Genomic DNA, 18916 nt, shown 5'->3' with positions numbered 1-18916 from the left:
ATATTTTTAAGTTGCATTTGCTAACACAGCAAAGGCAAGTTAGATAAAACTGATTGGGTACAGGCCGAAGAAAGCATCTTCATGTAAAAGGAATACAATTTACTGTAAATAGTAGCTACTATTAAAGTTATTGATTTTACATTAATAACATTATTTATTTATTTTGATGTAAAAGGCACACAAAGGCCATTTAAATACTTAGAAAGAGCCAGCTGGTCATGTTCAAAAAGATGCAATAATTTTAAGCTCCCAGACTATTACATCTCCAGTGCATGATTATTTACCCCTCAGTGATCCTTCAAGAGATACTGCCAATAAACGTAAAAAGTATTCTAAACAAACAATCAAAGACTCAGATAAAATCATGTTTCATACTAAGATACTCGCTGACATGGAAACAAACAAATGAAAGCAACGCTACATCAACAGAACAGAGAACTTCAGTGCTCCTAATTAACCTTCTCCCTTGTAAATCAATACATGGAACAGACTCTTTTTAATTGAGGAGTAATTATCAGCTTGTATGCATCTGTCTAATGAAACAATGCTTTGTTATGCCTGCAGCGAAAAAGTTAATTGAGTTCTCTTTTGTGAAGCAGACGTTCTCTTCTGGTCATGTGACATGTCTGGATGTGGTCCGTCTGTCTGTGGAGATGAACTCAGAATTAAATGAGATTTTTCCTTATAGTCACCATGACAGCTTTCCCCTGTTTTATGTTGAAACTAAAAATGAGACCGAACAACTGATAAGAAATGAATGACCCTTACCAAAACTATATGACCAAAAACACTGTTGTCGAGAAGTTTTTAGCTATCATAAAGCTTAGCTCATTTAGTTGTGTTTGATTCGGATTGGAGCTCAAATCTGCAGCATAGTGACCTTTTAAAGTTGTACACCCTTGCTGTACGCCATTTACCATAATGTGACATTTTTGAGTGAAATAAATGAACTGTCAAGAAAATGTTGGAAGATGAATAAGATGGAAGGAATAAGAACTGCATAATAACAGTTTGGGATCAGTAAAATCAGTATTTTTTTTTTTTTTAAAGAAATCTTTTGTTCAAGAGGGACGCGTTAAGCTGATCGATCACAAGTAACAGTACAGACACGTCATACTATTATTGCTCTGTGTATTTATGAACAAATGCAGCCTTGATGGGCATAGTACTATGCTTTTGTACTATATATATGATCAATTAATAAGATCACTGATAAATTAAGTGAACAATTTACATATTTAATTGACGTCTTCATTTAACAAGTCAACTTTGACAGTCCTAAAAACTCTCCTCTCAAAATGTGCAAATATCCACAAACCCCCGTTTGAAGAAAAACTAAGCATACTGGAAATAATAAATAAATAAATCCTGGTCTCACTGACAGTAAAGTTTATTTGAAATGCTTTGAGACAATTTACACAAACAAAAAAAAAAAAAAAAAAAAAAAAAAAAAGAAGAAAGAAAGAAAGGCTGGCAGTTTAAACACAATTTAATACACAGACATTGTTTAAATGATCTGAACAACTGCTGAAACCAGGGTGGAGTGAATGATTTATGAAGGCACTACTGAGTGAACAACTAATGTTGGTTTAAGCCTCTTTCTTTCTTTTTTCATCCTCTGGTAAAAGGCAATATTACGACTTCCGAGAGGGTAGTAGTCTGTTGAGATCAAGTTACCTTAAACCAGTACAGACTGCTACAAGATGCATGATGATATTTGCAGTTATCGTTCAAGGAACCTTTTCTGGACAGATAAGGCCTCACACAGAAGCAGGTAGAAACAGGAACACGGAGGCCAGATCTAATGATCTTTAACCAGTCAATGAAAGATGAAAGTTCGTCTCAGAGGTCAGTTTCTGTTCCGTTTCATTATTTTAGCGTCTTCAGGAGATGCAATGATAAAAAAAAGAGTGTAAAGAAAAAGCAAGCACCAGTGGGGTCCCCAAAAAAGATGTCTATTTTCTAAATGACTAGTTTTAAATTCTACAACTTTGAATTTCTTACAACCATTTGGTCCAATTACATAAAATATACAATGTAAATACAATTTGTACAGATGTGAAATCTGTTTTTACCACATTCTAAACTCTGGCTACAATACCTTGACTAAAGTCTGTAAACACTGTTCATGGCATTCTATTAAAAATGAATACACACAATGCAAGAAAGTGTTAAGAATTCACAAAACCACAGTTAGTAGTAAAATAAGGAGGTGCTCTAATATACCATACATCTGGTACAAAAAGCAGTACCCTTTTGACCCTGTTCAAATATGTTTTTTTTTTTTTTTTCACAACAATGAGTGATGGCCAAAGAGGTTCTGTCATGAGGCATGATGAATTATGTGAAAATTTGATGGTGGTGTCACAAGTGTTTTCACTGCTGTAAAAGTCCATAAAAAGATACTGGGCTCAAAGTGGCTAGAGAACGAGCGTCAGAGTCAGGACTGAGTGAAGTCTCTCAAAAAACACACTCTTTAAGTCCTTCGACCCCCTCTAGTCTAGGACTTCCGGGTATTCACATGTCCACACTGCAGAAGTCCTTTTCTTCTCTTCCCAGTGAATGTGACAGAACAGTTCATGAACGGGCCAAATGACACTTGGACCATGCTAATGTCAACTCTAGTTTACTTTTGGATAGATTTTCTCGTAAAAGAAGTTCTGAGCCAGCAGGTAAAGCTCTCCGTCTTTTTCCCTGACGCTGTGAGCGCGCACAAACTGAAACTGCTCCAGCGCAAACTCGTAGAACTCGTTCTCCATCTTCCATATGTTGGACTGCTGCAGCTTTGAGATGGACTCTTTAGTGGGAGGTTTCTTCTCGCTCGTTTTCCTCAGGTGAGACTTCTTGCCTGCAGTTCGAGTCAAAGACAGAATAAAATGCAAGTCACTCAGGAGGTTTCACTGGCTTGTGTACTTGAAAAATTATTCAATGCTCAATGCTGAAAACACGTTAGGGTTTTTTTTCAAAGCTTGGCTAAATATGAGTTAAAAAATAATAATTACAATTTGATGTGAAAAAAAAAAAAATGTATATTTCTTTTTCATTTCCAGAATAAAACGTGAATATTTTGTATTAGTTGAATATTAAACATTTATCATGATACAAACTAAATGTTTCAATCATTTCTGAGAGGTCATGTGACACTGAAGACTAAAAATGGCTACAATATACTAGCAACAGCCAGCAGAATACAAATAATGCTGAAAATTCAGCTTTGACATGAAAGGCATAACACTTTAAAATAAAATCCACTGCTTAAATACAATCAATTCTAACATGGAGGAAGCAACACTTACAGTACTGGGCCCTTATGAATATCTTTCTTCCATTGAACACAAAAGGAGAATTATGTTTTTAATAATGTTCTAATCATTCTCTTCCATGCAGTTATAATGAATAGGGAGTCAAGCTTCCAAGCTTCATAAAGGATAAGAACCATAAGTAAAGTATATCAAAAGAAGCCCGTATGACTACTTCTGAACCTTTACAATACCTTTGTGTGACAAACAGACCGAATCCAGGAGCTGCAACTGAACTACTGAATTATATTGGTCTGGTTCATGAACAAAATATTCAAAAGGTTTTCCGAATGATTTCATTTCGACCAATGAATTGAAAAAGAATCTACAAAACACACATTTGTTAAGGTACTTCTTCCACGGGCTGTCAAAAAAGTGCCATGAATTTGACCTTGAGGCTGTTTCTCACACAAAGCTATTGTATTTAGCTTTCGTGTTACATGAACAAAAGCTTGGGTTTGGAACGATGAAGGCAAGTAGAGAACAGAACTCTCTTTTTCTTAAATATCGACAAAGTACCTGTGCGGTAGAGCTCAGTCGCTCCTCTGAAGAAGCGTGGCAGCGCGGCCTCGAGCATCATGATAAAATCCTCCAGCTCCTCAGTCACTCCCACGAGCAGATACTCATTCACCAAATTATACTTGGCCTGTTCGAGAGCCCACCTACTGCCAACATTCCTGCGCAAACGAGACACACAAGATCATTTCCAGCTCCTACACAGTTTCGAGAACAAATCAGTAAAGAGTGAATCAATCAATTTGTCTAATGCGAAAGAGCATTTAGTGAAAAACAAGAGTAACAGGCTGCTCATGTTACCCACCAGCACTCAGAGTAATGACCACAGAAGAAGGGGATCTGTAACCAAAGCTTCTCAGGAGCGCAATCAGAACCTCCTGAAGACATGCACTCATCAAAGGTCTGAAACACAGTCACACATATAGCATCTTAGCTTCCGCATGGGGAGAAAATTAATAGTTACTTCAAATTAATTGTTTAAAAAGAATACCTTTTTGTCCCCCTGCTTTCTCCGTCTGAGACCTGGCCGATAATCATCTCCAAATCGGAGAAAATAGTAGTACGACACCAACCTCTCGATGGGGTCCCGTACAATGTTGATGTATACCGGCTTTCCCTTGACTCCAAACCTATTTAGAGGAATATTATATTGTATTATACTGTTATACCATGTTATATTCAGTGCTGTCAAACAATTGATTATTACTGTTTACTCTGTATATTTATATATAAATAAACACACGCATGTATACTTTTTTCTCAAATATGTTTTTTTTATATTATATATTATATATATTATATAACATCATATATTAAATATATTTATATATAATAAAATATAACAACAAAAATATATAAATGTATAAAAATGTAAATATTTTCAAAATATACAATGTATGTGTATTTATATATACATAATAAACAAAAACAGAACACATATATTATGTAAACAAAAACTTTTATTTTGGATGCGATTGATCATGTGACCGCACTAGTTATATTATTATATGCAGTCGAAAATCAGGAAACACCTGTCAAAAATTGTTTGTTAGTTTTTGTTTTTGCATTTTTTCTACATTCTTCTACTACAATTTTGTAATACACATTTCTTGTTTACAATTATATTATCACCAGAACAATGTGAAGAGTTAAACATTTAATACAATTTCAGAATTTCAATGGTATGTATTCCTTTTGCTTTAATAACAGCAGCATACAAACCACAGATCTATATATGACTATTATAAATCAGTGGTACAAACCACACACACACACACACACACACACACACACAAAACTAAACCACTGATAAAAAAAAACAAACAAACAAAAAAATAAAAACATGTTCCACTTTCAACCACTAGAGTGCAGCATTTAAATGTATCTTCTCACATCAGTGAATTAAATAGCTGGCTGATGGATGTCCCATTTTTCAGGAACAGACATCTACTAAATCTACTAGATACGGTCTTGGATGCTTTAAGAAAACATACCCATTTTAACTACAGTGAACTGTAGAGCAATTGCTTCCAGTGATTGTTATTATGGTTTAATATTAATACAGCAAAACTCACTTTGTGAAGTCCAGATAGGCGACATGGCCATGGTAGAAACCTGGTTTCATTTCTCGCCAGGATGTCACATTCCTTACAAACCTCATCTGTAAGCACAAGATAACACATTCGATTTGTCCCTGTGCACAGTTTATAAACCTCTAATATGTTTTTACTGCATGTGTGATATGCCCCCATCATTCAAGCATCAGTAATATCCAAATCTCAAATAACAATCTCGCACTGACGCACTGCATCTGTCACGGGCTGCTAAACAAACCAGCCAAGTGACTACTTAATGCAACACATTTCAGCAATGTTTTCTCCAAACATCCTCCCCGTAGTCCCACAGCTGTACTCCGCTGGGAGGGAAAGGTTGTACAATCTGTACCGTCGAAAGGCTTTGTTGAAAGCTAGACTGGATATTACCTTGGCAAAAATCACCCACAAATAACACCTTCCCTCCCCCCTGCTCCAAGGCATATTATTTTGCGGATGACAATGATGTGAATACAAATGTAAACATACGCTCATGATCGCAGACCGACAGAGCCACATGCTGTGTTGAATAACGCTGACACATGTGAGGTCAAAATGATTTTTTACCCCCTTCAACTCCGCAAATAAAACTCGTCAAAGATAGATTTCTGTGAGCTGACATGTAACAATACATAAAATGAATAGAGAATTGTCTGTCTTCGCAGCTGTCAACATAATCTGCACTTTATTCTTTTTCCCCCTTGTTCTTTTTATCTATCGGTTCGGCTTGTTCAGTGCTGCTTGTCACACAAAGGCACAGCAGCAGTGTGGATATTGACAGTAGGAATATTATGTATAATATTATAAGGCTGCTTGTTAGAGGCAGCGTGCGGCAGAAACACAGGGCCTCTGGGCTAACATCACCTGGACTGTCAGAGTGACAATTGAGCAAAAGACCAATCACAATGTCATCAGTATAAGCACACTACACCTCTGCACTTGGACCGAACTGCATAAGTTGAGAGTGTCTGTAAAATGTGCCCAATATCAGGCATACTTATATACAATGTCTAGCTACTAATTATTATTTTGTGTAAGAATTTTTGGTAGCACTTTATTTTACAGTCCTGTTCCATATTTACATACTGTGTAATTATTATAGTAATTACAATAACTATGTAATAACTATGTACTAACCCTGAACCTACTCCTAAACCTACCCCTACCCCATGTAGTTACCTTGTATTACCAGAACTTTCTTAGATAAATACACTGTAAGTACACTAAGTACACGTACTGTAAAATAAAGTGCAACCTAATTTTTTATAAGCATGTTTTAAAACTCTGGGCCTGTATTTTATTTTACCACTAAGAGTTCTCCTGAATAGCAATGAAAGTTTTTAGCTAAGAGTTTTCTCTTAAAACCTATTCATTAAGCTGCTGAGTCAAACTTTTAGTAAGGATTAGACAGAAATCTTAAACTAAGAGTAACCCCTCTTTCACACCGCAAGCGTGAACGGCGTGCAAGCAGCGCATATTTTTTTCGGCGTCCATGTTAATAAGTGAGTGCATTCACACCGGGACCAGGAGCAGCACGTGAGCGTCAAGCAGGAGCGTCGCGTTAACAGCAGTGTAGCGGGGGTTTCGGCATCCGTTCTATTTTTGCTGTACTGCTCACGCTCAATTAAAGTGAAAGCACACTTTTGATGGACAAAATAAATGTGATTTAACACAAAACGTGCTCAAAATGCACAGAATAAGCATGTCAAGAGTTTTAACAACAATGCCAATGTCTAGTGTTTTAACAATTATGCCAGAGAAGAAAATTAAGTATAACAAATATGTATTTACCCATTTAAACTTTTTAAGTAATCGGTTTGGGTGAAAGTGTGGTGTATTATTATAAAAACAAATGTTGAAAGAATTATACACATTGTTTGAAATGGTTATATTGTCTGCCGAACACGCTTTGCAGCCGCTGCTGTACTACTGTACTTACACGCTTCCAGTGTGAATACTGCTACAGTGACGATGTCGTTGCGCGGACGCGCTGCTCGCACACCGATCACGCTTGCGGTGTAAAAGAGGGGTAAGTGCGGGGTTGACCTCGTTGCTATGATTTGACATTCATAGCAACGAGGTCAACCCCGCACTTACCCCTCTTTTACACCGCAAGCGTGATCGGTGTGCGAGCAGCGCGTCCGCGCAACAACATCATTCTTACCAAATACGCACCCAGGGATTGGCTGATGTTCTCTGTCAGAGATTTATTCATAGAAATATTGTAGAGCGCAGTATTATGTTGCCATTTTCAAATTAAGGTTTTAAAATAAAATGTTAATTGAAACATTCGAATAAAGATTCAAATGCAGGCTAAGTGTTACTTTATTGAATAAGTAGGCTATATATTCAGCTAATTGTCAGCCTCTTATGCTTCTCGAAAAAAGACTGTCATTATGCATTAGGGCTGCCCTTGACTAAGGATTTTTCTGGTCGACAAGTAGTCGTTCATTTTAAGCATCATTCGACTATTAGTCACACTTTTATTAATAAACCATAAACTCATAATTATGAGCCTTTAATTGCCTACATAGCCTAACAAGCTCTCAAGCGCACGCAAAAAAGGCTTGCCACAGTGCATCGGCAAATATAATAATTATGAATGTGTTGGGAAAAAACAGCAGCTACATTGTATGTATCAACATTTTAATAATTTATTGTTACACTAGTGCTTTTTGTTTTAAATGATAAAGTCGGCAACATTGACACATCTCCGCAATATGCATCTGTAGGCATATATTACATAATCTGAGAATATTTGAATTGGTTCATTTAAAGTTTCACTCTCTATAAGACAAACACAGACATGCTCAAGTTAACAGTCCGAGATTGCAGAAAGTGCATCCTGTTTGCTTTCATTATTTTACAAAAGCGCAATATTTCATTGTTATTCTGGGTGTACACAAATAAACGTAGTGTCTTTACAGATAGAAAAGATTCATTACTCTTATCTGTATGACCAAAAATTATGAATTCTTTTAAGAGCAAATGATCGCAGCGGTGCCTCAATCTGTCATGCAGTAGTGTGCTACGGTTCAGTTTCCACGCTCCACACAAACAAAAGAACTGCAAATTTCTTTCTAGGCCAACATTAGATTGAGCAGCCATGTAAAGTTGCTCCTACATACATATTTTAGATGATAAGCCATATTTGAGGATGATGAATGTTAGGTGAGCATATAATGTCCCGATGTAGGAAAGGCTGTCTTCAAAGTATTTCATGACTGCGTGCCCAAACAGCAGGCATCGACCTCTAAAAACAATGACCGCATTATTGTGTTACACCTGCTCTCTCTGAATCGCAAGTAATTTATTACATATGAAAATTATTATGCAGTGGCTTCTCCTAGTTTTCTTAGAGATATATATAGTGCCATTTTATCAGAAAGTGACATTTTTGTTCTCTTTGACTCATTGGATGAAAACTGTGCTTTATTCACAAACATTTTATGCGATATTCAAGTTTTGCGCGTAAGTAATGGAAACATAGCTATAGAGAAATTTTAACTGAAGTAGGTTACAGACTTTTCAGTAAGACCCTAAAGAAACATATAAACGTGGAAAATTGGCATCCGATGACCCCTTTAAATTAACAAAAAAACTTATGGTTAATGATTCAAAAAGGAACTCAGCTGAACCACAAAAGGACACTGGTTCCTTTTAGAGTGGTCTGAGTTCATCTGAGGTGTTCACATACAGTTACAGTATATTTGGAGTGCTCAAAGGAACTAGAGAGAAAATGACCTTAATCTCTGGACTTGCAAAGCTTAAAGGGATAGTTCACCCATTGTTCATCCCATCATGTTGTTCCAAACCCTTAATACCTTCATTCATCTTCAGAACACATATTAAGATTCGAGAGCTTTCTGACCCTGGATAGACAGCAAGGATCCTACCATGGTCAAGGCCCAGAAAGGTAGTAAGGACATAGTTAAAATGGTCCATGTAACAGTGGTTAAACTGTAATGTTATGAAACTATGAGAATACTTTTGTGTGCGAAGAATACTTTATTTAACAATTCTTCTCCTCCGCATCACCATAGGCGCCATTAATGAGAGTACCACAATCATAGAATGTAAAAAACATGGATGTAGTGTTTATGAAGCTCAATGTCACTGCGCGTCTCCCCTATATAAATAGAAAATGGACAAAGAGGCAGGACGTTTGTGGAGCTGGTTGCTGAAACCACACCCACTTAGCTTGACTGTGGCAACAACAGCGGCAATCCACCATCAACCCATGCCTTTAATTATGCAGAACTTCAAGGCTTAATATACATTTAGGAAATTCACTCCCCTTACAGTTGTCATGAAGGTCAAAATGAGCTATATAGACCAAAACCACTTTTTGTACCTGGCTTTAAACACATATTTTTTTCTACTGTGAAGTTGGGCATTTTGACATGTGGAATCTATGGGACTGACTGACTTTTTCGAACCAGCCTACAGCAGACAGTCGATGTATTTGATCACGGCGTATGTGTGTGTGTTCCTCCGCTCATAAACAAGGCACAGTGCATACATGTTCTACATCAGCAGCACCACAAGCATGCATCATGGTACTCTCAATAATGGCAGAAGACAGTAACTTGGGGGAGAGAAACTGTTATTTTATCATTATTTTTTAATAAAGCCGTTACAATTTTCTTTGTGCACAAAAAGTATTCTTGTAGCTTCAAAAAATTAAGGTTGAACCACTGATGTCACATGGAATAACGATGTCCTTCCATCCTTCCTGTGTCTTGACCGTGGTAGGACCCTTACTGTCTATAGAGGGCTCTCAGATTTCATTACAAATATCTTCATTTTTGTGTTATGAAGATGAACGAAGAATGACAATTTTCATTTTTGGATGATCTATCCCTTTAAGAACTATGTGTACATAATTGTACTAAAATGTTAAATAATCTCATACATGAATGTATTGTAAGTTGAATCTAATGTAATGGACATGTTACCTGGTCCTGCAGAGACATGACCGGATTATTCTTGGTGGTGTTGATGTGGAGGACATGGAAGCGGTTCTTTCCACACAGGTCATATGCAATGTTGGTGAAGGAAGTGCTGGCAGTCTTGGGCACACGGTTATAGATGATAATCAGATCCTCAATCTCAGGCAATGCCGGGGAGTCCCGAACGCCGTCCCGTGTCTGTCTCTGCTCCACGCCTCGCACCTCGTGTCTGGCCATAGTGCGCTCTGCGGGAGAGAGGACATGATCATGTTTACATCTACATCTAAAATGCATTTTATCTTTTATTTACATAAACCCTAAAATTATATAAATACTACTGTATAATTTCTACAGATTTAAAGGGGAAATCCACCCAAAACAAAATAATTATGTCACCTACTCACTCTCATGTCGTTACAAACCTTGTGGTTCTATGTTGCTAAACAAACAGTTTCACTGTTTTGACTTAAAATATGGTTACCAACATTCTAAAATATCGATCTAAAACAAAATGATGGCAATTTTCATTTTTGGGTGGACTATACCTTTAAAACTGTTTAACTTAAGTGATCTATTGTACATTACATGCACACAGATCTTAAATATATGTCATGACAGACAAAACCACAATATTGTTTTATTCATCCGTGCATAAATATAATCAAATAAATAAATAAAAACACACACAACATCTCATTATGCCATGTTACGCCTGACATTTAGAAATAAATTGAGTTCATTTGACCTTAGATTGTAATAAACATGGCATTATAACTGCAGAATGTATTTTATAGTGTAAAATACACATATAATCATGATGATCAATGTTTAATTGCAGGGAGAACTTTCGGCAATTCCAAAGTACAGTACATGAAGAATTTAAGATTATCTAAATCCATACATCCATCTTCAAATTTAATGCAAGTAGCTGGTGGGAAATGTAGTTGTAGAGCAAAGTTTGAGTATTTTCAGAGAGAAAGAGAGAGGGCAATAAATCTAGGGCATCTAAAGATCTGTAAAGCTTCCCAACAGGCCCTTCAGCCACCTGTTGATTTAGGCGACAGAAAACAGAAGCAGGATGAAAAAGCCTGAATAATGGAGCAAGAGGAGAAAACAAAGCAAGCAGTTTCAGCAGCATTGTGTGCTGCTTTATGTACACACACACACACACTTGACACAATAACTTCACTGTCAGTAGTGAGATGTCAAGAGTATTCTGCACCATAAAATCCCCCAGTTTTCAGTTTCAATGTACAAATAATAGTACATTTATATTGCTAAAGAATTTGCAGCTCAGCTGCTTACAAAGAAACTGGTGCAAAGATGTCTAAAGTAACACACACACCAGGGTTTCATTCTTCGTATGTGTCTTCACATCCAAGATGATATAATCGTGCTAATCAGGATTGGCTAATTCGGTAAGCAGTGTGTGTTTTGAGTGAAGAACAGTGGGTCACCAATGAGATTTAATATGTACCGTCATTTAGACCTATCAAAATGTTCCTTTCTGACCAAACTGTTAGCAGATCACACTGGTGGTCACCCTTTGCTGTCTAAGCAAATACTGCTTACAATTTGTCAGTGTCTTCAAGGTGCTTTTAAAAGACTCCAGTGTCTCATGAGCGACCAACACTGAACAAAACAAGATTTCCCTTGGGGTTCATGTGGAATCAAGAGAGTTCAGGATGAAAACACCAAACAGTACAGATAAATCACAACAATAAAAACAGTACTGGTAACTTATTTCTTTACAATTTCCAATTTTAAGAAAAAAAAAAATACCACAATATTAGTATCTTATGCATCACTGTACTGTGTCATATTATACCACAGTAGTTTTTATTAAAGAATACTTAAATTTTACACAATGATAAACAACAGACTTTTATTACACAAAAACACTTTAATTTGGCCAAAATAGTATAATCTCTTCTGAAGTGTAAACAAACTATTACACAGTGTGGAATTTTACGCTCTGTGCACTGAAAAAGGAAATGCACAGTGGTCCTGAAAACAAAAGCCACACTAAAAAATAATGAAATCTCTCTCCAGTCATCATGCTGTATATCATATGCTCATTTTCCACACAGCAATTACACAAAACTCAGCTTGCTAATAGACTCATCAGTCTTCAACAGTGCACGCCTACCCATGCATAAAATAAGCTACTTAAAATGTTGATCAACTCTTATCAAGCTTCCATGCATCAGCTGTACTTCTCTAAAACGTCCTCCACCACAGAGGACCCTAACCACACTCAGCCTGACATCTCATCTACTCAGTCTGACATCCCATTTAACTAGATCACTATCCCAAATCAACATAGCTGTCTACACTGTGATTGACACAAATCACCCCAAAACTAGAACGCTCCCCTAACATTTCCTCACCAGCAATGACACTACATTTTGTCAGTGGCTTGCTAGGTTTGTATTTCTCAGCGTTACACCACAGCTCTGCCCACACTGAAAGCAACGAATAACATTTAAAAATGTAAAAACAATGAAAATAATATACCTTAAATAGATTTACTTCTAAAGTTATATGCAAGTTAAAGGGCTATAGTAACATTCAAAAGTCTGAGGTCATTAAGATGTTTGCTGAAATAAATTAAAGGTGCATTAGGTGATTGTCTTCAGAAGCATTTGTTGTACTGCTGGTTGAATGTCTCTTCACATCCCGATAGCAATCAGTAAGTTAAGTGGTTAAAATGTATTTATCTCGATTTACCGTATTTTTTGGACTATAAGTCACACTTTTTTTCATAGTTTGGCTGGTCCTGCGACTTATAGTCAGGTGCTACTTATTTATAAAAATTAATTTGACATGAACCAAGAGAAAACATTACCGTCTACAGCCGCGAGAGGGCGCTCTATGCTGCTCAGTGCTCCTGTAGTCTACACTGAGCAGCGTAGAGTGCCCTCTCGCGGCTGGAGATGGTAATGTTTTCTCTTAGTTCTTGGTTCTAAATAAATGAGACTTATAGTCCAGTGCGACTTATATATGTTTTTTTCCTCATCATGACGTTTTTTTGGACTGATGCGACTTATACTCAGGTGCGACTTATAGTCCAAAAATATGGTATATATTATATTTATTCCAAGTGTTTTAACTGACTTTCCTACCTGCCTTTCAACATGTGTTTGCATAACTCTTCGCACCCAGTTTGCACAGACAGGATACATCATTAGCGCGTTCACGTACGCTATGCAGACTAATTAAATGGCAGGCAAACCTGATCTTCATTCCTGGTATTGTAGTACTTTTAGTAACTGTACTATAAAGTTTTCTCAGCGGTGAATGACACATTATGTATTGTAGTAATGTTGTCTCAGGTCTTCTGATCTGTTCACGTTCATGCATTCAAGGGGCGTGGCTTTAGACTGCGTTTTGCAGGAACGGTGGGACATTCGCATTCAGTGCTATCAGGTTAAAGTTAACATTTTCCAAGATCTCCTACTGCACCTTTACTTATATATATATATATATATATATATATATATATATATATATATATATATGAAGAGTTCAGATGCAAAAGCCTCTAAATGCCATCTGAAATTTGCATCTTAAATTAGGATTTTTATCAAGCTCCTATGCTTAGGTTGAGTCATTTTACTTTTAATGGCAATGTGCAGGTCCTTTTCCAGGCTATTAAAGTGAAATAACTGAACATAAATATAGGAGCCTGATAAAAATCCTAATTTCAGATGAAAATTTCAGATGGCATTTAGAGGCTTTTGCATCTGAACTCTTCATATATATATATATATATATATATATATATATATATATATATATATATATATATATATATATATATATATATATATATATATATATATTATAAAGAATGCATTGATTTGATTAACAATAACAGTAAAATAAATTTATAATTTTACATAAAATTCTTTTTTCAGTGAAAACTAATAGAGAAACTTTTTTATTTTATTTTTATTTGTCACAGCAGAGCTTTCTCAGAGAGCTTTCTGATCCTGCATAGACAGCAACATAATTAACACGTTAAAGGCCCAGAAAGGTAGTAATGACATTGTTAAAATAGTCCATGTGACAAAGTTTCAAAAATTAAGTTGTACGTTTGTCACAAGTTTCGGAAAGTTTTTTTCAAGTATGGGTCTGTGTGACGTTAGATGGAGCGGAATTTCCTTATATGGGTCCTAAGGGCACTTCTGCCGGAAGAGCGCGCACTCCCGTATAGCAGAGCAGAGACATTCACTGATCAGAGCGAGAGACCGAAATGTCACAAAAGAAGTGTGTTTTTGGTTGCCAGGGCAAGACAACCCAGCACAGATAAAAAAAAAAAAAATAAATACACTGCATTAAGGGACCAGTGGATGGAGTTTATTTTTTTTTGTTTGTTCCCTGCATTTCGAAGATGCTTGTTTTACAAACAAGGCCCAGTTTGACGACAGATTTGCACATCGTTTATTTCTTAAGGATAATGCAGTCCCAACGAAATAGGGTAACGATTGTGTGTTGGAACCGTAAGGGGGGGAGTGAAACTGCTTCAAATATCTCTGTGTTGTTAACTTAGCTATCGGCGCGTAATCACATCAAGTAAACAACATGCGATGTTGTCATCAAACTGCACTTTCCACATGTACACCTTAAAAAAAAAAAAAAAAAAAAAAAAAAAAAAAAAAGATGACATAAAGTGGAACTTCCAAAACCGCTAAGCAAATATATACAGTTTCAGTACATACCACATAGAGACTGATTGCTGATGCTGCTCTTGTTCAATTTCAGCCTCTGGATCTGATTCTGGATCATAAATATACGGCTGAATCTGACTGTTAGCCATGGTTTGTTTTGGATGATGTTTTTTTCCTCACGGTAATGTCACAGTTTCCAGATGGTCTCAACGCAAAAGCTTACTCGCGCTCGTGATTCTTTAGCTCCGCCCACACGTCACGCCTCCAGCCGCTCTTGTTTTTCCGGGAAAAAAAAAACAGTACAGACTATAAATATAATAAAACTAAAGACTTTTTAGGAGTTATGAAGGATGCAGTACTACTCTATAGGTACTCAAGATTAACAGGATATTGAGTGAAAACGAGCATTTCACCCCCCCTTTAATGATGTCCTTACTGCCTTTCTAGGCCTTGAACGTGTCGGTTGCGTTGCTGTCTATGCAGGGTCAGAAAGCTCTTGGATTTCATTAAATATATTCACTTGTGTTTTGAAAATGAACACAAAAGAAAGGTTTTTACTGGTATGGAATGAAATGAGGGAGAGTAATTTATGACAGATTTTTTTTTTTTTTTTTGGGTGAACTATCGTTTTAACAACTTACTTTAGGGGAAGTTACACATTATACATCATTTCCATTATTACTGTATTAAGTACGTGTTATGAGTAACAGGGACGCTAAAATAAAGTGTTACCCCCCCAAAAGACAATAATTCTTATATTTTGTAATATCGGCAGGATGTCCAACAAAAATATTGTCTACTGCACGAAACAACAGCTTACAATAAGAATAAAAGTATAGTTAACAAGATTATAATAGAAACGTTCAGATGTGTTCAGTAATACAGCAGTGAAAAAGGCATCATAGATAAAGGTTGGGAGTGTAATAGGCAAGAAGTGATGATGCCTGAAACCCGAGCTGTGGTGTTTGTCCTCTGCAGGCTGGCACTAACAGAAGGCTGAAACTGCACATAATGGAGAGGGATAGGGATGGCTCAGTTGTGTCATTGCACAGAGCGTCCATTACAGCCTTCAAACTCCCTCCGGCTTCTTTACATGATCACAACAGGAATGCATTTCTCACACTCATGCATCTTTGTTTTTATCTATCTGATGGAGAGGAAATGCTCAACACTTCTTCCAACAATAGAAGAAAGGGAGAGGCCACCAGGAATGATTGCATTGCTCATCTTAATTAGTAAAACAACCTGCTCTTTCCTGACACACAAACGCCTTTCCAGGCGATTAAGCCTTTGATGATGTTAAGAGGAGGATGCATAATTACAAGGAAGGCTGTTTGAGGCGTTTTTATTTTTATAATGAAAGCAAGGTCTGATGGGAGCTCATTAAAGTCTACAAGCATCTCTTATTCTCTCTGGTTTCTGTTCTGCACAGTAGAGGGCAGCATCCTGCTGCCAGGTAGCCAAACTGCCAGGGGTTCTGGGAGGGGTTTCCCTCAAGGGAAGGCTCAGCATGTTTTCCTGAAGGTGTTTCATCCACAAATTAGATGTTACGCAGAACTGATTGACTGTCAGAATTGATCAGCCACTGTCCACATCTCTATATCAGTACATCATCTGATGGGAAGACAGAAACAAACTGGAATTTTGTATGAAATCACGTTTTACTGATCATGTGATGAGTGTAAATTATTAATGTAAACTGTAAACCACAGCTAGTGTAATTAATTTTAAGAGGAAGTGTGGCCTAGTGGTTAAAGATTAAGACAAGAACCCAACCCTGCAAGCTTCAAGATACATAAACAATTATAAAGTGCTTTTGTGCAACACTTAAAATGAAAGGTCACACACAAACACACACACACACACACACACACACACACACACACACACACACACACACACACACACACACAATAGCATGCTGTTCCATTCCTATGTTTTTTTTTTCTTTAGGTGTTTTGAATACAGATACATTTTAATACATTTTAGAATATAAATTTTACATACATTTTAGAACAACGTGACTGTGACTATGCCAGAACTTTTGGACAAACTACTCTTTTAGCATATAACTAGCCTTTATGCTCTTGTAATAACTGTATAAAAATATAAATATCAATATAAATGTATTCTATATATTTGGAAAAAATAAATTCTTAAGAAAAATCGGGAATAAAATATAGAACACAAAATTACACATTTAGAAAAATGTCCAAGCTGCTCTTTATAACTCTTTACAAGTTATAATTAAGTTTTAATATGCTGATATGTACGGAAGTTCTAAGCGGCCATGCATTATAATTTTTTTTTCCTTTTTGTTTTCTCGTTATAACGACTTAATTTTCTCGTTATCTCGACATAACGAAAGTCGTTTTCTCGTTATAACGACTTATTTTTCTCGTTATCTCGACATAACGAAGTTTGTTTTCTCGTTATAGCGACTTATTTTTCTCGTTATCTCGACATAACGAAAGTTTGTTTTCTCGTTATAACGACATGACAGTTTTACTGTTGCTATAGTAATGAACACAACTTTGACAGGCATCTGATGGACAACCATGCAGGCGCTCTTACTGTAGCCTATATTTCAGCAAATTTAGCTTCGCCTAGGTAATAACGTCTACAATACTGTATATAAATAAAGGCTGATCAATCACTGTTGATTTTTCCAGAGACAGTAGAACGAATGTTTTGTTTTTGTAATTAACATGTTTAAATGGCAACACCGCGAAATTAGAGCTGCTTGGATTAAACTCACTTTTCATTTTCCCTTTATTTGAAATAAAATTATATATAATTTGTAATTTGTAGTAGTCATTATATGATGTAGCAGATATCATGTGTGTTACAAGCTTCTGTTTGAAAAGAGCGTCCCTGTGTGTGTGTGTGTGTGTGTGTAGAAAAAAACGATTACATTATAGAACAAAACTGAATTAAATTAGCCTATCGATTTTACATATACATCACATTTCGCATCAATATGGTTAACAACAAAGATTAGTAATAAGGAAAAGAAGCACATCAGCCTACATCGTTAAATCCCGTCCTACTGTAACGTTAAATAAACAGAATACAGTGATGTCAACCTTGGTTTTGATAAGCAGTTATTTTATGACACAGAACGCGTTGGTGAAACTCATGCATCTAGCAGGATCTTAATACACAAAATATTCATATTGATTCAAGCATTTAACATTTATGAATTAATTAAATGTCAGTAATGAAGACTGCACAAATTATAGTGATCACGAGGAAGGTCCGCGTACAGTAAAGTGGATAGTGTACAACACCGCATCAGTTATATTCAGGTTTATAGTGCCACCTGCTGGCACAGTTTTGTAACTTCTTAGAGAAAATGAAGTCGTTATAACGAGAAAACAAACTTCGTTATGTCGAGAAAATGATAAAATGAAGTCGTTATAACGAGAAAACGAACTTTGTTATGTCGAGATAACGATAAAATGAAGTCGTTATAACGAGAAAACAACAAGAAAAAAATATTATAATGCATGGCCGCTTAGAACTTCCGTAGATATGATAAATAGATATGGCAAGCCTAACAGTAAATAATAATAAAAAAGTGTTTTCCATACAAGATGTTATTGATCGAGAAGCGTCAGAATATAATATTATGTAGAAACGTTATTATTGTACTCAAAGAAAAGACTTGAAAGAGTAAGTTAAGACTCTTTAGACTTTAGAGAAAGATTTTCTTTTTCAGTTTTTAAATAAACAGACGAGCATTGATGGGACCAGAGCCATAGAGAGAGAGAGAGAGAGAGAGAGAGAGAGAGAGAGAGAGAGAGAGAGAGAGAGAGAGAGAGAGAGAGAGAGAGAGAGAGATGCAACAACTGCATTCAATCCAATGGAGCAGGTTTTTTTTT

General features: G+C 36.3%; 1 protein-coding gene across 1 annotated transcript in view; it reads right to left on the bottom strand.

Moving 5' to 3' along the window:
- Positions 1–1374: 1374 nt before the first annotated feature.
- hs2st1b (heparan sulfate 2-O-sulfotransferase 1b) overlaps positions 1375–18916 on the bottom strand; it is a 77443-nt gene continuing 59901 nt past the window's right edge. The window contains exons 2-7 of the mRNA XM_052559551.1: positions 10366–10604; positions 5390–5475; positions 4306–4444; positions 4120–4217; positions 3819–3976; positions 1375–2848 (exon numbers count right to left, since the gene is read on the bottom strand). Of these exons, the coding sequence (XP_052415511.1) occupies positions 2622–2848; positions 3819–3976; positions 4120–4217; positions 4306–4444; positions 5390–5475; positions 10366–10604 (947 nt within the window). The 3' untranslated portion in view covers positions 1375–2621. The remainder of the gene's footprint in view (positions 2849–3818; positions 3977–4119; positions 4218–4305; positions 4445–5389; positions 5476–10365; positions 10605–18916) is intronic.

The sequence above is a fragment of the Carassius gibelio genome, chromosome B6 (genome assembly GCF_023724105.1).
Source record: "Carassius gibelio isolate Cgi1373 ecotype wild population from Czech Republic chromosome B6, carGib1.2-hapl.c, whole genome shotgun sequence".
NCBI lineage: Eukaryota > Metazoa > Chordata > Actinopteri > Cypriniformes > Cyprinidae > Carassius > Carassius gibelio.
The sequence above is the reverse complement of the archived record's forward strand: the minus strand, read 5'-3'. Positions and strand labels throughout refer to the sequence as shown.